The sequence below is a fragment of the Mobula hypostoma genome, chromosome X1 (assembly GCF_963921235.1).
Source record: "Mobula hypostoma chromosome X1, sMobHyp1.1, whole genome shotgun sequence".
Classification (NCBI taxonomy): domain Eukaryota; kingdom Metazoa; phylum Chordata; class Chondrichthyes; order Myliobatiformes; family Myliobatidae; genus Mobula; species Mobula hypostoma.
The window spans coordinates 58,904,963-58,923,289 of NC_086128.1; the positions used below are offsets into that span (position 1 = coordinate 58,904,963).

Here is an 18,327-nt window from a genome sequence, read left to right on the forward strand (position 1 = left end):
AGTGAGGCCTCACCAGTGCCTTATAAAGTCTCAACATTACATCTTTGCTTTTATATTCCAATCCTCTTGAAATGAATGCTAACATTGCATTTGCCTTCCTCACCACTGACTCAATCTGCAAATTAACCTTTAGGGAATCCCACACAAGGGCTCTCAAGTCCTTTTGCATCTCAGATTTTTCAATTTACTCTCCATTTAGAAAATAGTCTACCCTTTTATTTCTTCTACAAAAGTGCATGACCATATACTTCCCAACACTGTATTCCATCTGCCACTTCCTTGCCCATTCTCTTAAACTGTCTGAGTCCTTCTGTAGCCTCTCTATTTCTTCAGCACTACCTACCCCTCCACCTATCTTCATATCATCTGCAAACTTGGAAGCCATCAATTCCATCAATGACATATAACGTAAAAAGAAGTAACCCCTGTGGAACACCACTACTCACCGGCAGCCAAACAGAAAAGGCTCCCTTTATTCCCACTCTTTGCCTCTTGCTAATGCTCTATTCGTGCTACTTTTCACGCAATACCATGGGCTCTTAACTTGTTAAGCAGGCTCATGTGTGGCACCTTATCAAAAGCCTTCTGAAAATCCAAGTCCAAAACTTCAATCAATTCTCCTTTGTCTATGTTGTTTGTTATTTCTTCAAAGAATTCCACAGGTTTGTCAGGAAAGATTTCCCCTCGAGGAACCATGCTGACTACGGCCTATTTTATCATGTGTCTCCAAGTTCCCTGAAACCACATTTTTAACAATCAACTCCAACATCTTCCCAACCACTGAGGTCAGACTAACTGGTCTATCATTTCCTTTCTTCTGCTTCTCTCCCTTCCTGAAGAGTGGAGTGCCATTTGCAATTTTCCAGTCTTCTGGAACCATGCCAGAATCTAGTGATTCTTGAAAGATCATTGCTAATGCCTCCACAATCTCGTCAGCCACCTCTTTCAGAACCCTGGGGTGTACACCATCTGGTCCAGGTGACTTATCTACCTTCAGACCTTTCAGTTTCCCAAGATCCTTCTCCCGAGCAAAGGCAAGTTAACTCACTCCTGCCTCCTGACACTCTTGAACTTTTAGCGTTCTGCTAGTGTCTTCCACATTGAAGACTGATGCTAAATACTTATTCAATTTGTCTGCCATTTCCTTGTCCCCAATTACTAATTCTCCAGCATCATTTTCCAGTGATCTAATATACACTCTCACTGCTTTTTTACACCTCATGTATCTGAAGAAAACTTTGGTATCCTCTTTAATGTTATTGGCTAGCTTACCTTTGTTTTTGATCTTATACTTCTTAATGACTTTTTTAGTTGCCTGCTGTTGGTTTTTAAAAGCTTCCCAATCCTCTAACTTTCCACTATTTTTTGCTCTATCATATGCCCTCTCTTTGGCTTTTATGTTGGCGTTGCCTTCTCGTATTAGCCACAGTTGTGTCATCTTTCCTTCAGGATACTCCTTTCTCTTTGGGATGTCTATATCCTGTGCCTTGCGAATTGCTTCCAGAAATTCCAGCCATTGCTGCTCTGCCATCGACCCATCTGAACTGATTCTTTTCCAATCAATTTTGGCCAACTCCTCTCTCATGCCTCTGTAATTCCCTTTACTCCACAGTAATACTGATACATCTGACTTCCTCCTTCTTAAATTGCAGGATGAATTCTATCATATTATAATCAGTCCCCGAAGGGTTCTGTTACCTTAAGCTCTCCAATCAACTACGGTTCATTTCACAACATCTAACCCAGAATAGCTGATCCCCTAGTGGGCTCAACCATGAGCTGCTCGGAAAAGCCATCTCATAGGCATTCTAGAAACTCCACCTTTCGGAATCCAGTACCAACCTGATTTTTCCAATCTACCTGCATATTGAAATCCTCCATGACTATTGTTACATTGCCCTTTTGGCGTGCATTGCAATTTGTAGACCACATCCTTACTACTGTTTGGGGGTCTCTATACAACTCCCATCAGGGTCTTTTTACCCTTGCAATGACTCAATACCTTCTGACCCTATGCCATCTCTTTCTGATGATTTGTTTCATTTTTTTACCAATAGAGCCATCCCACCCCCTCTGCCTCCCTGCCTGTCCTTTCGATACAATGTGTATCCTTGGACGTTAAGCTCCCAACTATGATCTTCTTTCAGCCATGCCTCAGGGATGCCCACAACATCATACCTGCCAATCTCTAACTGTGCTACAAGCTCATCTGCCTTATTCCATACACTGCGCATGTAAGTTTTCGCAAATAAAAACGGCAGAGGAATTTTCTGTTTACGAAAAACCGTAACAACTTACTTATTGTCCTCAAGCACTGAACACAAAGCATGGTAACAGTATGTAATTACATCGTCACGTCAGACCAGCCTCAATGTCGGTGGTTGTGAATTATGTACAAAGCATTTCCACCAATTCCTTTACCTTCCACAGGCTTCCTGCCCCAGAATTCACTAAAACCAGCATTGTGAGCCTGTCCGGAGCTCGGAGGTCTGGTTTGGGTCCGATGTTCCATGGGTGGAGGAACAGCAGGTGCCTCTGGCTCGTCCAGAGGTATGATGACACTCTCATGGTCATGTCGTGATGCCAGGGGCGTGGTAGCGGAATTCTCTAAATCTCGGTGGGTTGGTTTAAGGCAATCTACTGAAATGTGTTCAGGTTTACCCCTCTTATAAAAGTCTTTTCTCTCCGTGTGGAACGGGCCATCGTAAGGGGGCCTAAGGGAATGTTGGTGTGCATCATGGTGGACAAAAACAAATGAGGTGGAACATAGGTCAACAGGAGCCCAAGAGAGCTGTTCGCCATGATGGGAGGTAGGAACAGGTGCAAAGGAATTGAATTTACTGAGGAGGGGGGAATGTTGTTGAGAGGCTGAGCAAGTGGTCATGGCATCAGGAATTAAAATCACCTGGCACTCGTAATGGCTGCCTATATAACAACTCAGCCGCGGACAACTGCAGGTCCTCTTTTGGAGCTGTTCTGAGCCCCAGCAGGAATCACAGGAGATGATCATGCCAACACTCATCCATCAGGGAAACCCTCAGAGCAGCCTTTAAGGAGCATTGAAACCACTCACATGGGCCAGTAGACTGTGGGTGATGTGATGTAGCCTAATGGTGAGGTTCTGGGCTATCACAGCCCAGAGGTCTGAAATGAATTGAGGACCGTGGTCAGAGGAGATATCAGATGGGATGCAAAACTGATAAACTCAGGTGCTAATGAACGCCCAAGCCACATCTATGGCCGTCGATGCTAGAGGGATGACCTCTGGCCACCTGGTGGTACAGTCCACCATGGTAAAGAGGTGCATGAAACTGGGAGGGGGAAAAGGGGACCAACAAGGTCACATTGACATGGTCAAACCATTGCTCACGGACATCAAAATGTGCCAATGGCACCTGAACATGACAGTAAATTTTGCCCACTGGTGCTCCACACGGGTTACGCTCCAATCACACTAGTCCTTTCCAAGGCCGTGCCACACAAACTTCAGGGCAGTCAGTTTCTGTGAAGCCTTCTGGCCTGGATGCAAGAGACAATGTACGGAGTCAAAAACAGTCCTCCTCCAGTTTGCGGGCACGATGCGGGAGGGTGACTGGTTGAGACATCGGACAGGAGAGAAACTCTAGCTTCCCTGAATTTAATGCAGGCCTGTGACTGCTGATCAGTAAGCCTGGGCCTCTGGATCAGTAGCTTGGTCAGCTGTCATGCCTGCACAGTCAGACCCTATGTGTGTGGCCTCAATGGCTGACTGTGAGAGACAATCAGCTACGGCATTAATTTTCCCCTTGATATGTTTTACATCAGTTGTGAACTCTGATATGTAGGCCAGTTGATGTTGTGCCATGCAGGCTATTGCCTGCACAAGGGGTTTGTGGCCAACGAATGCTGTGAAATGGTGACCCTCTAGAAGAAAATGAAAATGGCGGACAGCGAGACAGAGACCAAGAAGCTCATGGTCAAACGTGCTGTTCTTCCTTTCGGGGGATGGAGCTGCTGGCTGAAGAAGGCAGGTGGCTGCCACATGCCTCCAAATAACTGTTTGTGCAGATCACCCACAGCATAGTTTGAAGCGTCAGTAGTAATGGCTATGGGTGTGTTGGGAGCAGGTGCACTAGTAGGGTTGCGTTGGAAAGAGCTTTTTGCTATCATCAAATGTCCTGGTCACGTCCACCAACCAGTCAAGCACGTTTTGCAGCGTTGTCTTTAAGCGCACTATACAGGGGAAGCACAAGTACAGCAGCTCGTGGAATGAAGCGGTGATATAAATTCACCATATCTAAATTCTCCCATAGTTTTTTGAGGCGGTGGGAAATCCATAATAGCGGCTACCTTTGATGGGAGGGGTTTCGCACCTTCTGTGGAGATGCTATGGTTGAGAAAGTCAATGGTTGACAACGCGAACTGGCATTTAGTAGGGTTAATAATCAACTCACGACCACTTAATCGCTCGAAAAGTGTGCAGAGATGAGATATGTGTTTAGATTTGGATGCATTGGTGACAAGTATATCATCCAGGTAACAAAAAGAAAATCAAAGTATTTTAATACAGGGTCCATCAGCTGTTGGTAAGTCTGTGCTGCATTTTTTTGCCCAAATGGCATGCGCAGAAACTCAAAGAGACCATACAGGGTTATCACAGCTGCTTTGGGAATGTTGTCCAAGCACAGAGCCCCTAACTGGATTGATTTTGGAAAATTTTACTTTCCAGTGCCAAAAAGTCTTGGCTGTGTAGGACCGGGTAACAATTGGAGTTGGTGGTCTCGTTAAGGCGTTGGTAATTACCACATGGGCGGCAACCACCATTGCACTTGGGGACCATGTGGAGGGACGAAGTCCAGGGGCCATTCAACTGGCGTACAATGCCAAGTTTTCCATGTTGGCAAACCCAGCCTTCATGGTTGCCAGCTTTTCTGGGTCCAGTCTACACGTGCGGGAATGGACTTGGTGGGCCAGTTGTGGGAATGTAGTGCTCAGCCCCATGTTTTGGGACAGTCATGGAGAACATGGGCTTGGTGATGTCTGGGGATTCACCCAGCAATTGAGTAAACTCACACGCAGTGGTGTATACAGTTGACAGAGTCATTGTGGGGAACTTACTGGGGGAGCAGGGTAACAACCCAAAGTCCTTGACAGCCACAAGCTGGCAGTTCTTAAGATCAACTAATAGTCCTTGGGCACACAGGAAATCTGCCCCAAGCAGGGGTCTAGCCACTTTAGCCAGGATGAAGTCCCACGTGTAATGTTGCTCACTGAAGCAGAGCATCACCCATTGTGTCCCATAACTCTTGGTCCAGCTGCCACTGGTGGCCTCCAGTGAGGTTTCCTCACTCTTTGCCATCTCATCAATCGGAGATGCTGGCCGCACCCTTACCTGAGCATGGGCGTCACATGGGAAGAGTCGCTCTGAAGGGGTGTCCATAATGAACAGTAGATGACCCCAGAAGCTGGAAGCCATGGTGTTCACAGACCTCTGGTGTCCCAATGTGCCGGTACTTTTGAAGTTGCAAGGCGGTCATCACTTCCTAACGTTCATACCAAGGCAAGCGTGGTAAAATCACAGATCCAGTGTCATCTGATTTGCAGCTGCGGGCGTCCTTATGTTGGGGCCTTGCTGACCAGGCTTACTGAGGCAGAGAGTGAGGAGGAACGATGCATCACTGCCTGGCTGCATGCAGACTATCAGCCATTTCAGCAAGCTTTCTATAGTCCTTTACCGGTACATTAGCGAGGGCTGTGTGAACTTGATCAGGCATTTGCTGCAGGAAGAGTTCTTTAAAAATAAAACAAGGATGGTGATTTCCTAGGAGAGATAGCATGTGGGCCATTAGCTCCGATGGCTTAGCATCGCTGAGGCTGGGCAACAGTTTGGCATGCTCAGTCTCCAGTTGTCCAAAATTCTGTAAAAAGTGAGTTTCAGCGATCAGTATTTATCCTGTTCAGATGGGTGTTCTAGTGGACTCACACTCTCACAGCCGTGGAGTTGCTGAGTGATGCTACCACATAAATATTTGGTGTTGTTGGTGGAGATTTCCCGCTGCACGAATTGGGCCTCGGCTTGTACAAACCAAGCAATGACATTTTGCTCCCAAAACTGCGGCAGTTTCAAAGCTACAGCATTGGCCAACATGTTTAATAACTCTGGAATCTTCCTAGAGCATCGGGGTCACCAATGTAGGTTTTACCAAATGAAACTGCAGAGGAATTTTATGCTTAAGAAAAACCGTAACAACTCATTTATTGTACTCCAAAACCTGAACACAAAGCACGAAAAAGACACTTTATATAATTATGTCATCATGTCAGACCAGCCTCTTAAAGTGAACCCCAACTCAATATTGGTGGCTATGAATTATGCACGTTTCCACCAATTACATTACCCTACACGCACATTCAAATATAACACCTTCACTCTTGATTTCACCCTTTTCAATTTTGTCTGCCTTTTATATTGCAACTCATCCTGTTGACTGTAGTTTTGCCCCATCAACAGCCACTCTTTGCTAGCAGTCTCACTACACACTATCTCATCCTCAGCACTATCTCTCCGGTTCCCATCCCCCTGCCAAATTAGTTTAAACTCTCCCGAACAGCTCCAGCAAACCTTCCCACAAGGATATTGGTCCCCCTTGGGTTTAGGTGTAACCTATCCCTTTTGTACATGTCATACCCTCCCCAGAAGAGGTCCCAATGATTCATAAATCTGAAACCCAGCCCCTGCACCAGTCCCTCAGCCACACTTTCATCTGCCAGTTCATCCTATTCTTACCCTCACTGGCACATGGCACAGGCAGCAATTCACAGATTACTACCCTGGACGTCCTGTTTTTCAGCTTTCTACTTCCCTAAAATCTCTCTTCAGGACCTCCTCACCTTTCCTACCTATGTCATTGGTGCCTATATGTACCAAGACTTCTGGATGCTCACCCTCCCCCTTTAGAAAGCCGTGGACTGGACCTGAGACATCCCTGACCCTGGCAACTAGGAGGCAACATACCATCCGGGTGTCTCTATCATACCCACAGAACCTCATCTCTGTTCCTCTGACTGGAATCTCCTACCACCACTGCAGTCCTCTTCACCTCTCTTCTGAGCCACAGCACCAGTCTCAGTGCAAGAGACCCAGTCACTGCGGCTCCCCCTCCGATATGGATATGTCGTCCCCCTCAACAGTATCTAAAGTGCTATACTTATTTTTGAGGGGAATGGCCACAGGTGTACTCTGCACTGGCTGTGTCCATTTCCCTTTCTTCTCCTGACCGTCACCCAGTTACCTGTCTCCTGCAACCTAGGGGTGACTACCTCCCTGTAGTTCCTGTCTATCATCTCCTCATTCTCCCGTTTGAGTTGAAGGTCATCGAGCTGCAGCTCCAGTTCCTTAATACATCCTCTCAGGAGCTGCAGCTCAGTGCCCCTGGTGCAGATGTGGTTATCTGGTAGGCTGGAGGTCTCCTAGAATTCCCGCATCTCACACACAGAACAAAACACTGCCCCTGGAGCCATCCTCACTGCACTACCAGGCCCCAACAGACCAGGAATGAAGAATAAAGAAGAAAAAGAGAAACTTACCAGACACTTTACCTCGCCCAAGCCTGATGAGTCCAAGCCACTGCAAACACTGATCACGATGTATTTATTTATTTTGGGATACGGTGTGGAATGGGCCCTTCCAGCCCACTGAGACACGTTGTCCAGCAACCCACCGATTTAACCCCAGCCTGATTACGGGACAATTTACAATGACCAATTAAGCTACCAACCGATACGTCTTTGAACTGTGGGTGGAAACTGGAGCACCCGGGGGAAACCCACATGTTGACGGGAAGAAACATACAAACTCGCTTAGAGGATGCCAGAATTGAACTCTGAACTCTGGCATCCCAAGTGGTCTCTATGGTACCATGATACGTACTTTCTGATTTTGACAGAAAAATTCCTTACAAAATGGGAAATTTGCAAAGCTTTCTCCTTACATAAACTAAAAACAGTGTACTACTTTCTGACTTCTGTAAAAATAAAATGCCTTAAAAAATTTCTGCTCAATGGGAAAGGGGAGAAGAGAGAATCTGCAGGGTCTGTTGGGTCCTTGATTACACTGGCTGCTTTACTGAGGGAGTGAAAAGTGTCAACCGAGTCCTTGGAGGGGAGGCTGGTTTCTGGGATGAGCTGAGCTGTGTTCACAACTCTCTGCAGTTTCTTGCTCCCTCAGGCCTCTCTATCCCAGCAACTTGTTCTCACCTCCCCTTTGATTCTTTCTCTACTTACTTACACTGGCAGGTGGCCCACAGGAACCTGGACCCGTCCTGTTTGCAAGGTCCTGGACAGAGCAGTCACTCCTCGCTTCGAGAAACAAGGAGTTTGTGTGTGAAGGGGAACAGAACAAGAGTGTCGGGAGACGGGAATTGGGCAGATTTCATTGTAAGTGGGGTGGGGTGAGTGAGTGAATGGGTGAAGGTGAATGAAGTCAGTCATAAACAGCAATTCATCTTTGTGTGGGAGGGTTAATTCTTGCTAGTTGGAAAGATGTCATCAGCTAGTCCAGGGTGAGATGGGTGGGGACTGATACCAAAGATCGAAGCCCAAAGATTGATTGGAAGTGTGGAAGTCAAAACTTGATGTCCAAAGCCTGGAGGCTGGAGGCCGAGAACTGGAGACTGCAGACTGCAGATTGGAGGCCGGAGGCCAGAGACTGGAGGCTGGAGACTGGAGCCATGTCCTAGAGTTGAAGGACAGTCTGTGTGTGCATGGGTGGGTGGGAAAGAGGAACAGGGGCTTGTTTTGACATTTTGTTGCTTGTTGTTTTCTGTGCCATTCTGCTGACCATTGTAGACATGCTATGTTGGCGCTGGAATGCGTGGCAACACTTGCGGGCTGCCCCCAGCACACCCTTGTTGGTGTTGGTTGTTAACAGAAATGGCGCACTTCAATAGAGAAATCAAATGAATCTGAACTTGAGATAAGTTGGGCAGGAGAGAATTGTTAATGGATAGAAGGTTTTTGGAGTAACACGCAAAATGCTGGAGGAACTTCAGGTCTTTGGAGTTGTTTTTAATAAGGTCTCGTCTTGGATGCAAGTATAAAAGATAACACATTCCTTATTAATTTTAAATAATTTTGGATAAGCAAGATGGTGGCATCTGGGATGATCTGGTGGTGCAATGTCCCAGAAATTCTTCCAAACATGCCTCACACATCAGAAGGGGGAGCTTTTAGACAGCAAAAACATTGTTTCTAAGCAAGCAAGGAATGAAAAGTAATGTAATTGCTGTCTATGTTTCCAACTGGATTTGTACCCGGCCATTAAAGGTTGTGCAAGGCCTTCATGTCATAATCTTGATCTCATAGTTAACCAGGAAAAAAGGGAAGTTTTTGAAGACTTCCTCCTTCCCCTTTCCTTTCTAATCCTGATGAAGTGTCTCAGTCCAAAATGTCGACTGTTTATTCCTCTCCATAGACGCTGCCTGACCTGCTGAGTTCCTCCAGAATTTTGTGTGTGTGTTACTCTGGAAGACTATCTCAGTTCAGAATAAGACAGGTGAAAAGGGAAAAATGTTCAACACTTCAGCCATGGAAATGCAAGGTGAATCCAGAGACCTGATTATCAGAGGTGGAAGAGTTAAGACATTAATCTGCTAAATTGGAAGTGGGGTGAGGTGTTGTATTGGAACTTAGTGGAATGAATGTTTCCACAGAAATATGTGGGGTACAATGAAAAGCAATGGACACTTCAGGGGGACTTTTGCAATTGATCAGTTACTTTTTACCTTTCAAAATGGAAACTGGGTTTGAACTAGCATAGTAAAGCTCAACGATGAGACTGGGCCTGTGAGCATCATTGTGGAACGATTTAGCTGAGTCACACAGAAACCTTTTGCTCTCTTGAAGTTAAAAATTAAGTTTATCTATTTCTCTATCTCACTGAGGGCCTCGGTTGTTCAGGGTTGACCATTGCAGCTGTCTACATGATACACAGGCCAGGGCAGTACGATATGGAGAGCAAAGCTGTTACCCATGCCTCCCCACCTCCGAGCATCTGATGAATCCAAAGGAACGGCAGAGACCGATACAGTTTGGCACTAGCAGCCTTGAACTCAACATAGGACAGCCTTAGGGATTCCAGTTCCAGATTTTTCCCCTCTGTGTTTACTCCCGAAGTCTTCCCCATGAGTGGGTATAGCTACAAGGCAGCGGAGGTTTGAGATCAGAGTTTTCCTTCTCCTAGATGAGCTGCCAACCACGGCTGATGAGCCCCATCGGCCAAAGCGACTGGTTTTAAGGCACCAATAACTCACCTTTTCCCCTTCTCCTGTCAGTAGAAACAGTTTTGCCAGGCTTCGTAGTTAAGCCACACATGAAGGCCAGGAGCTGGACTTGGTTGTCAGAGGCTATTTGAGGTGCACACCATTTAATTGGTAGTGGGAGCTTGTCCCCTTTACCACCCCCAGCTATAAAAACCTTAAGGAACCTCTATCTATTATTGCCTGTTTATTTGTTTATCTATTTATTTATTATAGATTTATTTTCTATTAAAATTTGTTATATTTATTTTATTTTTAATGTATTATTGTAGTTTATAGTAGTTTTAATGTGTTGCACTGTACTGTTGATAAATTTTCTGGATATTCTTGGATTTTCAGCATCTGCAAAGTCTCTTGTATTTAAAATTTCATGACATATGTCAGTGACAATAAACCTGATTCTGATTTGGAATCAACAAAGGGCAGTAAGGGAAGAACAAAGATTATTTTAACCCTTTAGGAATTGTAGTAGCAAGGTTGTATTGCAGACACAAGAGACTGCTGATGGTGAATCTGGAGCAACAATATATATTTTAATAAAAATATAAAAACAATTTATAAAAAAAAAACCCTTAAAACAGTTGTTCCTTCTATATTATCCGTTATAAAGCGAAACTACTGAATCAAAGTATGACATATAACAAGGTTTTATGAGTTAGTTTTTAGTGTTCTAGCGGTCGTATAATAAAAAAAAAACAATACCTGTTTAAAGATCATATTGCCTTAACTTAAAATAATTCACTCAGAATGGAGTTGAATGGGGTTGAGAAAGATAATAAATCAGCCATGATGGAATACCAGGGCAGACTCGATGGGCTGAATGGCTAATCCTGCTCTGATGTCTTATGGCCTTTTGGAGAAAGGGGATTGGGAAGGATGATAAATCAGCGATAATGGACTGGTGGAGCAGACACAATGGCTGAATGGCCTAATTCTGTTCCTATGTCTTATATGTTGAAGTTGAAATTGAATTACCATTCAACCATACATAAATACTGTACAACTAAATGAAACAGTATTCCTCCAAGGCCCAGGCACAAAACACATCGAGCAACTCATTGATAGGGTAAACCTGTAGTACCCGATATGTCTTGCAATTGTGAAAAAAGACGTAAAGGATGAACAATTGCACCTTTAGTTGGACCCGGAGAAGCCGATGTGTCCAAGTGCACGGCCATCTTCCCAAGAGGTGGCCTTGTGGGAGATGCTATGGAATTAATGTCTATCTTTATCCATTTGTATCATATACAGAAGACAGTTGCTAAGCAGATATTATATCATTCATGTCCAATTCTGTATTACGTTCGTTAATGTTGTCATAGCCGGGGGTGGTAATGGGGACGATCTCCCACTACCTATTAAATGCTCCCAATGACGTTCATCTCAAATAGCCGCTGACAACCAAGTCCAGCTCCTGGCCTTCATGTGTGGCTGAGCTACTAAGCCCAGTGGAACCATTTCTACTGACAGGAGAAGGGACAAAGGCAGGTCTTAAAACCAATCGCTTCAGGCAGATGGGGCTCGTTACCCATGGTTGGCAATTCATCTATAACCATATAACCATATAACAATTACAGCACGGAAACAGGCCATCTCAGCCCTTCTAGTCCGTGCCGAACGCTTACTCTCACCTAGTCCCACCGACCTGCACTCAGCCCATAACCCTCCATTCCTTTCCTGTCCATATATCTATCCAATTTAACTTTAAACGACAACATTGAACCTGTCTCAACCACTTCTGCTGGAAGCTCATTCCATACAGCTACCACTCTCTGAGTAAAGAAGTTCCCCCTCATGTTACCCCTAAACTTTTGTCCTCTAATTCTCAACCCATGCCCTCTTGTTTGAATCTTCCCCACTCTCAATGGAAAAAGCCTATCCACGTCAACTCTATCAATCCCCCTCATAATTTTAAACACCTCTATCAAGTCTCCCCTCAACCTTCTACGCTCCAAAGAATAAAGACCTAACTTGTTCAACCTTTCTCTGTAACTTAGGAGATGAAACCCAGGCAACATTTTAGTAAACCTCCTCTGTACTCCCTCAATTTTATTGACATCCTTCCTATAATTCGGTGACCAGAACTGTACACAATATTCCAGATTTGGCCTTACCAATGCCTTATACAAATTCAACATTACATCCCAACTCCTATACTCAATGCTCTGATTAATAAAGGCCAGCAAACCAAAAGCTTTCTTCACCACCCTATCCACATGAGATTCCACCTTCAGGGAACTATGCACCATTATTCCTAGATCCCTCTGTTCTAAAGCATTCTTTAATGCCCTATCATTTACCATGTATGTCCTATTTTGACTAGTTCTACCAAAATGTAGCATCTCACATTTTTCAGCATTAAACTCCATCTGCCATCTTTCAGCCCACTCTTCTAACTGTCCTAAATCTCTCTGCAAGTTTTGAAAACCTACTTCATTATCCACAACACCACCCATCTTAGTATCATCTGCATACTTAGTCATAGTCATAGTCATACTTTATTGATCCCGGGGGAAATTGGTTTTCGTTACAGTTGCACCATAAATAATAAATAGTAATAGAACCATAAATAGTTAAATAGTAATATGTAAATTATGCCAGTAGATTATGAAATAAGTCCAGGACCAGCCTATTGGCTCAGGGTGTCTGACCCTCCAAGGGAGGAGTTGTAAAGTTTGATGGCCACAGGCAGGAATGACTTCCTATGACGCTCTGTGCTGCATCTCGGTGGAATGAGTCTCTGGCTGAATGTACTCCTGTGCCCAACCAGTACATTATGTAGCGGATGGGAGACATTGTCCAAGATGGCATGCAACTTGGACAGCATCCTCTTTTCAGACACCACCGTCAGAGAGTCCATTTCCATCCCCACAACATCACTGGCCTTACGAATGAGTTTGTTGATTCTGTTGTTGTCTGCCACCCTCAGCCTGCTGCCCCAGCACACAACAGCAAACATGATAGCACTGGCCACCACAGACTCGTAGAACATCCTCAGCATCGTCCGGCAGTTGTTAAAGGACCTCAGTCACCTCAGGAAACAGAGACGGCTCTGACCCTTCTTGTCGACAGCCTCAGTGTTCTTTGACCAGTCCAGTTTATTGTCAATTCGTATCCCCAGGTATTTGTAATCCTCCACCATGTCCACACTGACCCCTGGATGGAAACAGGGGTCACCGGTACCTTAGCTCTCCACAGGTCTACCACCAGCTCCTTAGTCTTTTTCACATTAAGCTGCAGATAATTCTGCTCATACCATGTGACAAAGTTTCCTACCGTAGCCCTGTACTCAGCCTCATCTCCCTTGCTGATGCATCCAACTATGGCAGAGTCATCAGAAAACTTACTAATCCAATTTACCAACCCATCATCCAGATCATTAATATATATGACAAACAACATTGGACCCAGTACAGATCCCTGAGGCACACCGCTACACACCGTCCTCCAATCTGACACACAGTTATCCACCACTACTCTCTGGCATCTCCTATCCAGCCACTGCTGAATCCATTTTACTACTTCGATATTAATGCCTAACGATTGAACCTTCCTGACTAACCTTCCATGTGGAACCTTGTCAAAGGCCTTACTGAAGTCCATATAGACAACATCCACCGCTTTACCCTCGTCAACTTTCTTAGTAACCTCATCAAAAAATTCAATAAGATTTGTCAAACATGACCTTCCACGCACAAATCCATGTTGACTGTTCGTAATCAGACCCTGTCTATCCAGAAAATTATATATACCATCTCTAAGAATACTTTTCATCAATTTACCCACCACTGACGTCAAACTCACAGGCCGATAATTGGCAGGTTTACTCTTAGAACCCTTTTTAAACAATGGAACAACATGAGCAATACGCCAATCCTCCGGCACCATCCCCGTTTCTAATGACATTTGAAATATTTCTGTCAGAGCCCCTGTTATTTCTACACTAACTTCCCTCAAGGTCCTAGGGAATATCTTGTCCGGACCCGGAGACTTATCCATTTTTATATTCCTTAAAAGTGTCAGTACTTCCTCTTCTTTAATCGTCATACTTTCTATAACTACCCTTCTTGTTTCCTTTACCTTACACAATTCAATATCCTTCTCCTTGGTGAATACCGAAGAAAAGAAATTGTTCAAAATCTCCCCCATCTCTTTTGGCTCCACACATAGCTGTCCACTCTGATTCTCCAAGGGACCAATTTTATCCCTCACTATCCTTTTGCCACTAACATAACTGTAGAAACCCTTTGGATTTATTTTCACCTTACTTGCCAAAGCAGCCTCATATCTTCTTTTAGCTTTTCTAATTTCTTTCTTAAGATTCTTTTTACATTCTTTATATTCCTCGAGCACCTCATTAATTCCAAGCTGCCTATATTTATTGAAGATCTCTCTCTTTTTCTGAACCAAGTTTCTAATATCTCTTGAAAACCATGGCTCTCTCAAACTTTTAACCTTTCCTTTCAACCTAACAGGAACATAAAGATTCTGAACCTTCAAAATTTCACCTTTAAATGACCTCCATTTCTCTATTACATCCTTCCCATAAACAAATTGTCCCAATCCACTCCTTCTAAATCCTTTCGCATCTCCTCAAAGTTAGCCTTTCTCCAATCAAAAATCTCAACCCTGGGTCCAGTCCTATCCTTCCCCATAATTATATTGAAACTAATGGTATTGTGATCACTGGACCCGAAGTGCTCCCCAACACATACCTCCGTCACCTGCCCTATCTCATTCCCTAACAGGAGATACAACACTGCCCCTTCTCTAGTTGGTACCTCTATGTACTGCTGCAAAAAACTATCTTGCACACATTTTATAAACTCCAAACCATCCAGCCTTTTACAGAATGGGCTTCCCAGTCTATGTGTGGAAAATTAAAATCTCCCACAATCACAACCTTGTGCTTTCTACAAATATCTGCTATCTCCTTACAAATTTGCTCCTCCAGTTCTCGGTACCCATTAGGTGGTCTATAATACACCCCTATAAGCGTAACAACACCTTTCCTATTCCTCAATTCCACCCAAATAGCCTCCCTAGACGAGTCTACTAATCTATCCTGCCAGAGCACCGCTGTTATATAATCTCTGACAAGCAATACAACACCTCCCCGTCTTGCCCCTCCTATTCTATCACACCTGAAGCAACGAAATCCTGGAATATTTAGTTGCCAATCACACCCCTCCTGCAACCACGTTTCACTAATAGCTACAACATCATATTTCCAGGTATCAATCCATGCTCTAAACTCATCACCTTTCTTACAATGCTCCTAGCATTAAAATAGATGCATTTAAGAAACTCTCCACCTCCCACTCTCTGTTTATTCTTAATTGATCAAACAGCTTTGTTATCTTCTTCTTCTTTTTCCCTTACATCAACCTCCCCTCTCCTAGTCTCCTTAATTTGATTCCCTCCCCCCAACCATTCTAGTTTAAAGTCACCTCAGTAGCCCTCGCTAATCTCCCTGCCAGGATATTGGTCCCCCTAGGATTCAAGTGCAACCTGTCCCCTTTGTACAGGTCACACCTGCACCAAAAGAGGTCCCAATGATCCAAAAACCCGAATCCCTGCCCCCTGCTCCAATCCCTCAGCCACGCATTTATCCTCCACCTCATCGCATTCCTACTCTCACTGTCGCATAGCACAGGCAGTAATCCTGAGATTTATCCCTTTGTCGTCCTTTTTCTCAACTCCCTTCCTAACTCCCTATATTCTTCCTTGTATCTTTTTTTCCACGGTAACACGTCGAAGCTGCACCCTCTCTAACATGCTGGCAGAGAGAGTTTTGTTTGGGTTTTTAGCGCTGGAAATAGTTACATTCCGACACGTCTCATTAGCGGGACAGAAGCATGGTCGCATTGTTTATTCCAGGGACCAGCTGCTTGCGTTTATGCCGGCCGGTTTAGCGAGCAGAGTGGCGGACACCCCTGCTGAAATCTGGAGGAAAACACACAGAGGATGCAGAGGGGGATCACAAAGGCGAGGAAAGAGGACCAGGTCGAGACAACAGAGACTTATGGAGAAGAGGAGTTCGGTGGGTAATAAAATGGATGAGTTCACGGCGCTAGCCAGGCGTCAGAGAACATTTCGGGAGTGCAATGTTATGTGTTTCACTGGGACGGGGCTGCACGAGGACATACCCGATCAAAACTTCTCCATGGACGACTTTCAGACCATTCGGGTTGACCGGAAGTGCACTGAGAGCGGTAAGCGTAAAGGAGTTGGGGGCTTACTGTTCTGGTTAACAACGGATAGTGCAATCCGGGGTATATTATGATCGAGGAACGTGTTTGTAGACCGGATATTGAACTTTTTACTGTTGGACTTCGGCCACATTCCACCGAGATTCAACGCTGGGCGGCACGGGAGGTCGTTTCTGCCTGTGGCCATCGAACTTGCAGCTCCTCCCGTGGAGGGTCAGACACCCTGAGCCAATAGACTGGTCCTGGACTTTTTTCCATCTGGCATAGTTTGCATTTTGTTGTTTGTTTGTTTGTGGTTTTTGTATTGCTATATTTATGCTCTATTCTTGGTTGGTGTGGCTGTAACGAAACCCAATTTCCCTCGGGATCAATAAAGTATATCTATCTATCTATCTATCTATCTATTTCTTTCAGGACCTCTTCCCCTTTTCCAACCCATGTCATTGGTACCTATATGTACCACGACCTCTGGCTCCTCTCCCTCCCACTTCAGGATATCTTGGACGCGATCAGAAATATCCCGGACCCTGGCACCAGGGAGGCAAACTACCATCCGGGTCTCTGGACTGCGTCCACAGAATCACCTATCTGACTCCCTTACTATCGAGTCCCCAATCACAACTGCCCTCCTCTTCCTTTCCCTACCCTTCTGAGCTACAGGGCCGGACTCTGTGCCGGAGGCAGGGCCACTGTTGCTTCCCCCGGGTAAGCTGTCCCCCCCAACAGTACTCAAACAGGAGTACCTATTGTCAAGGGGCACAGCCACCGGGGTACTCTCTATTACCTGACTCTTCCCCTTCCCCCTCCTAACCGTGACCCACTTGTCTGCCTCCCGTGGCCCCGGTGTGACCACCTGCCTGTAACTGCTCTCTATCAACTCCTCACTCTCCCTGACCAGACGAAGGTCATCGAGCTGCAGCTCCAGTTCCCTAACGCGGTCCCTTTGGAGCTGCATCTCGGCGTACCTGGCGCAGATGTGGACGTCCGGGAGGCTTGGAGACTCCAGGACCTCCCACATCTGGCACTGAGAACAGTGGGAAGGAAAATATAGGAGAAGGAAAACTCTGATTTCAAACCTATGCCACCTTGCGGCTATATCCACTCGTGGGGAAGGCTTTGGGAATAAACCCAGAGGGTAAATCCGGAGCTGGTGTCACTAAGCCAGTCCAATGTTGAGTTCAATGCTGACTGGTAGCTCCTGCGATACTGCTGGTGCCAAACTGAATCGGTCTCTGCTGTCCCTTTGGGTTCATCAGCTGCGTGGGGAGGGGGAGCCTGCTACATATCGTACACAGCTTGCTCTCCATATCATACTGCCCTGGATATCTAGACAGCAAGGACACATCATTCATGGTCAACCTTGACTGACAGAGGCCTCAGAATTTTGTATAAATATTGCTTGTTGAGGTAGAAAACTTTATTTGACAGTATGTACCTCACAGTAACTGCAACATTCACTTATAGACAGCTGACACTAAATGGGGGCAGAATGGGGGAGGGGGGCTGGATGGAGTTAAAGGTTGCCTTAGTGCTTGTAATGTCCTACCTGAGGCTGTAGAAGGCAGCAGACATCAGGATTTCATTGTGGATGGCAAGGCCCATGAAACGTGGCTCGTGGTAGGTCGATGGCACTGTGCGTACGCAGTAGCAGAGATAACTGCCCCAACAAAGGAAGATGAACTCAGCTATCAACACAAAACGCAGAAAGACTGTGGGTTATCTAGAGAGCCCAGACCTTGTTCTTGTCAGAGTAGAGGAGGTCACAGCACGGATACAGGTCCCCTTGGCCCAGTCAGTCCATGCTGACCAGGTGTCCCACC

The 18,327-nt window shown here is 45.3% G+C and overlaps 1 protein-coding gene across 1 annotated transcript in view; it reads right to left on the reverse strand.

Moving 5' to 3' along the window:
- LOC134340648 (metabotropic glycine receptor-like) overlaps positions 1 to 18,327 on the reverse strand; it is a 209,551-nt gene that overhangs the window by 16,575 nt on the left and 174,649 nt on the right. Inside the window, exon 8 of the mRNA XM_063038104.1 lies at positions 18,054 to 18,192. Coding sequence (XP_062894174.1) covers positions 18,054 to 18,192 — 139 coding nt within the window. The remainder of the gene's footprint in view (positions 1 to 18,053; positions 18,193 to 18,327) is intronic.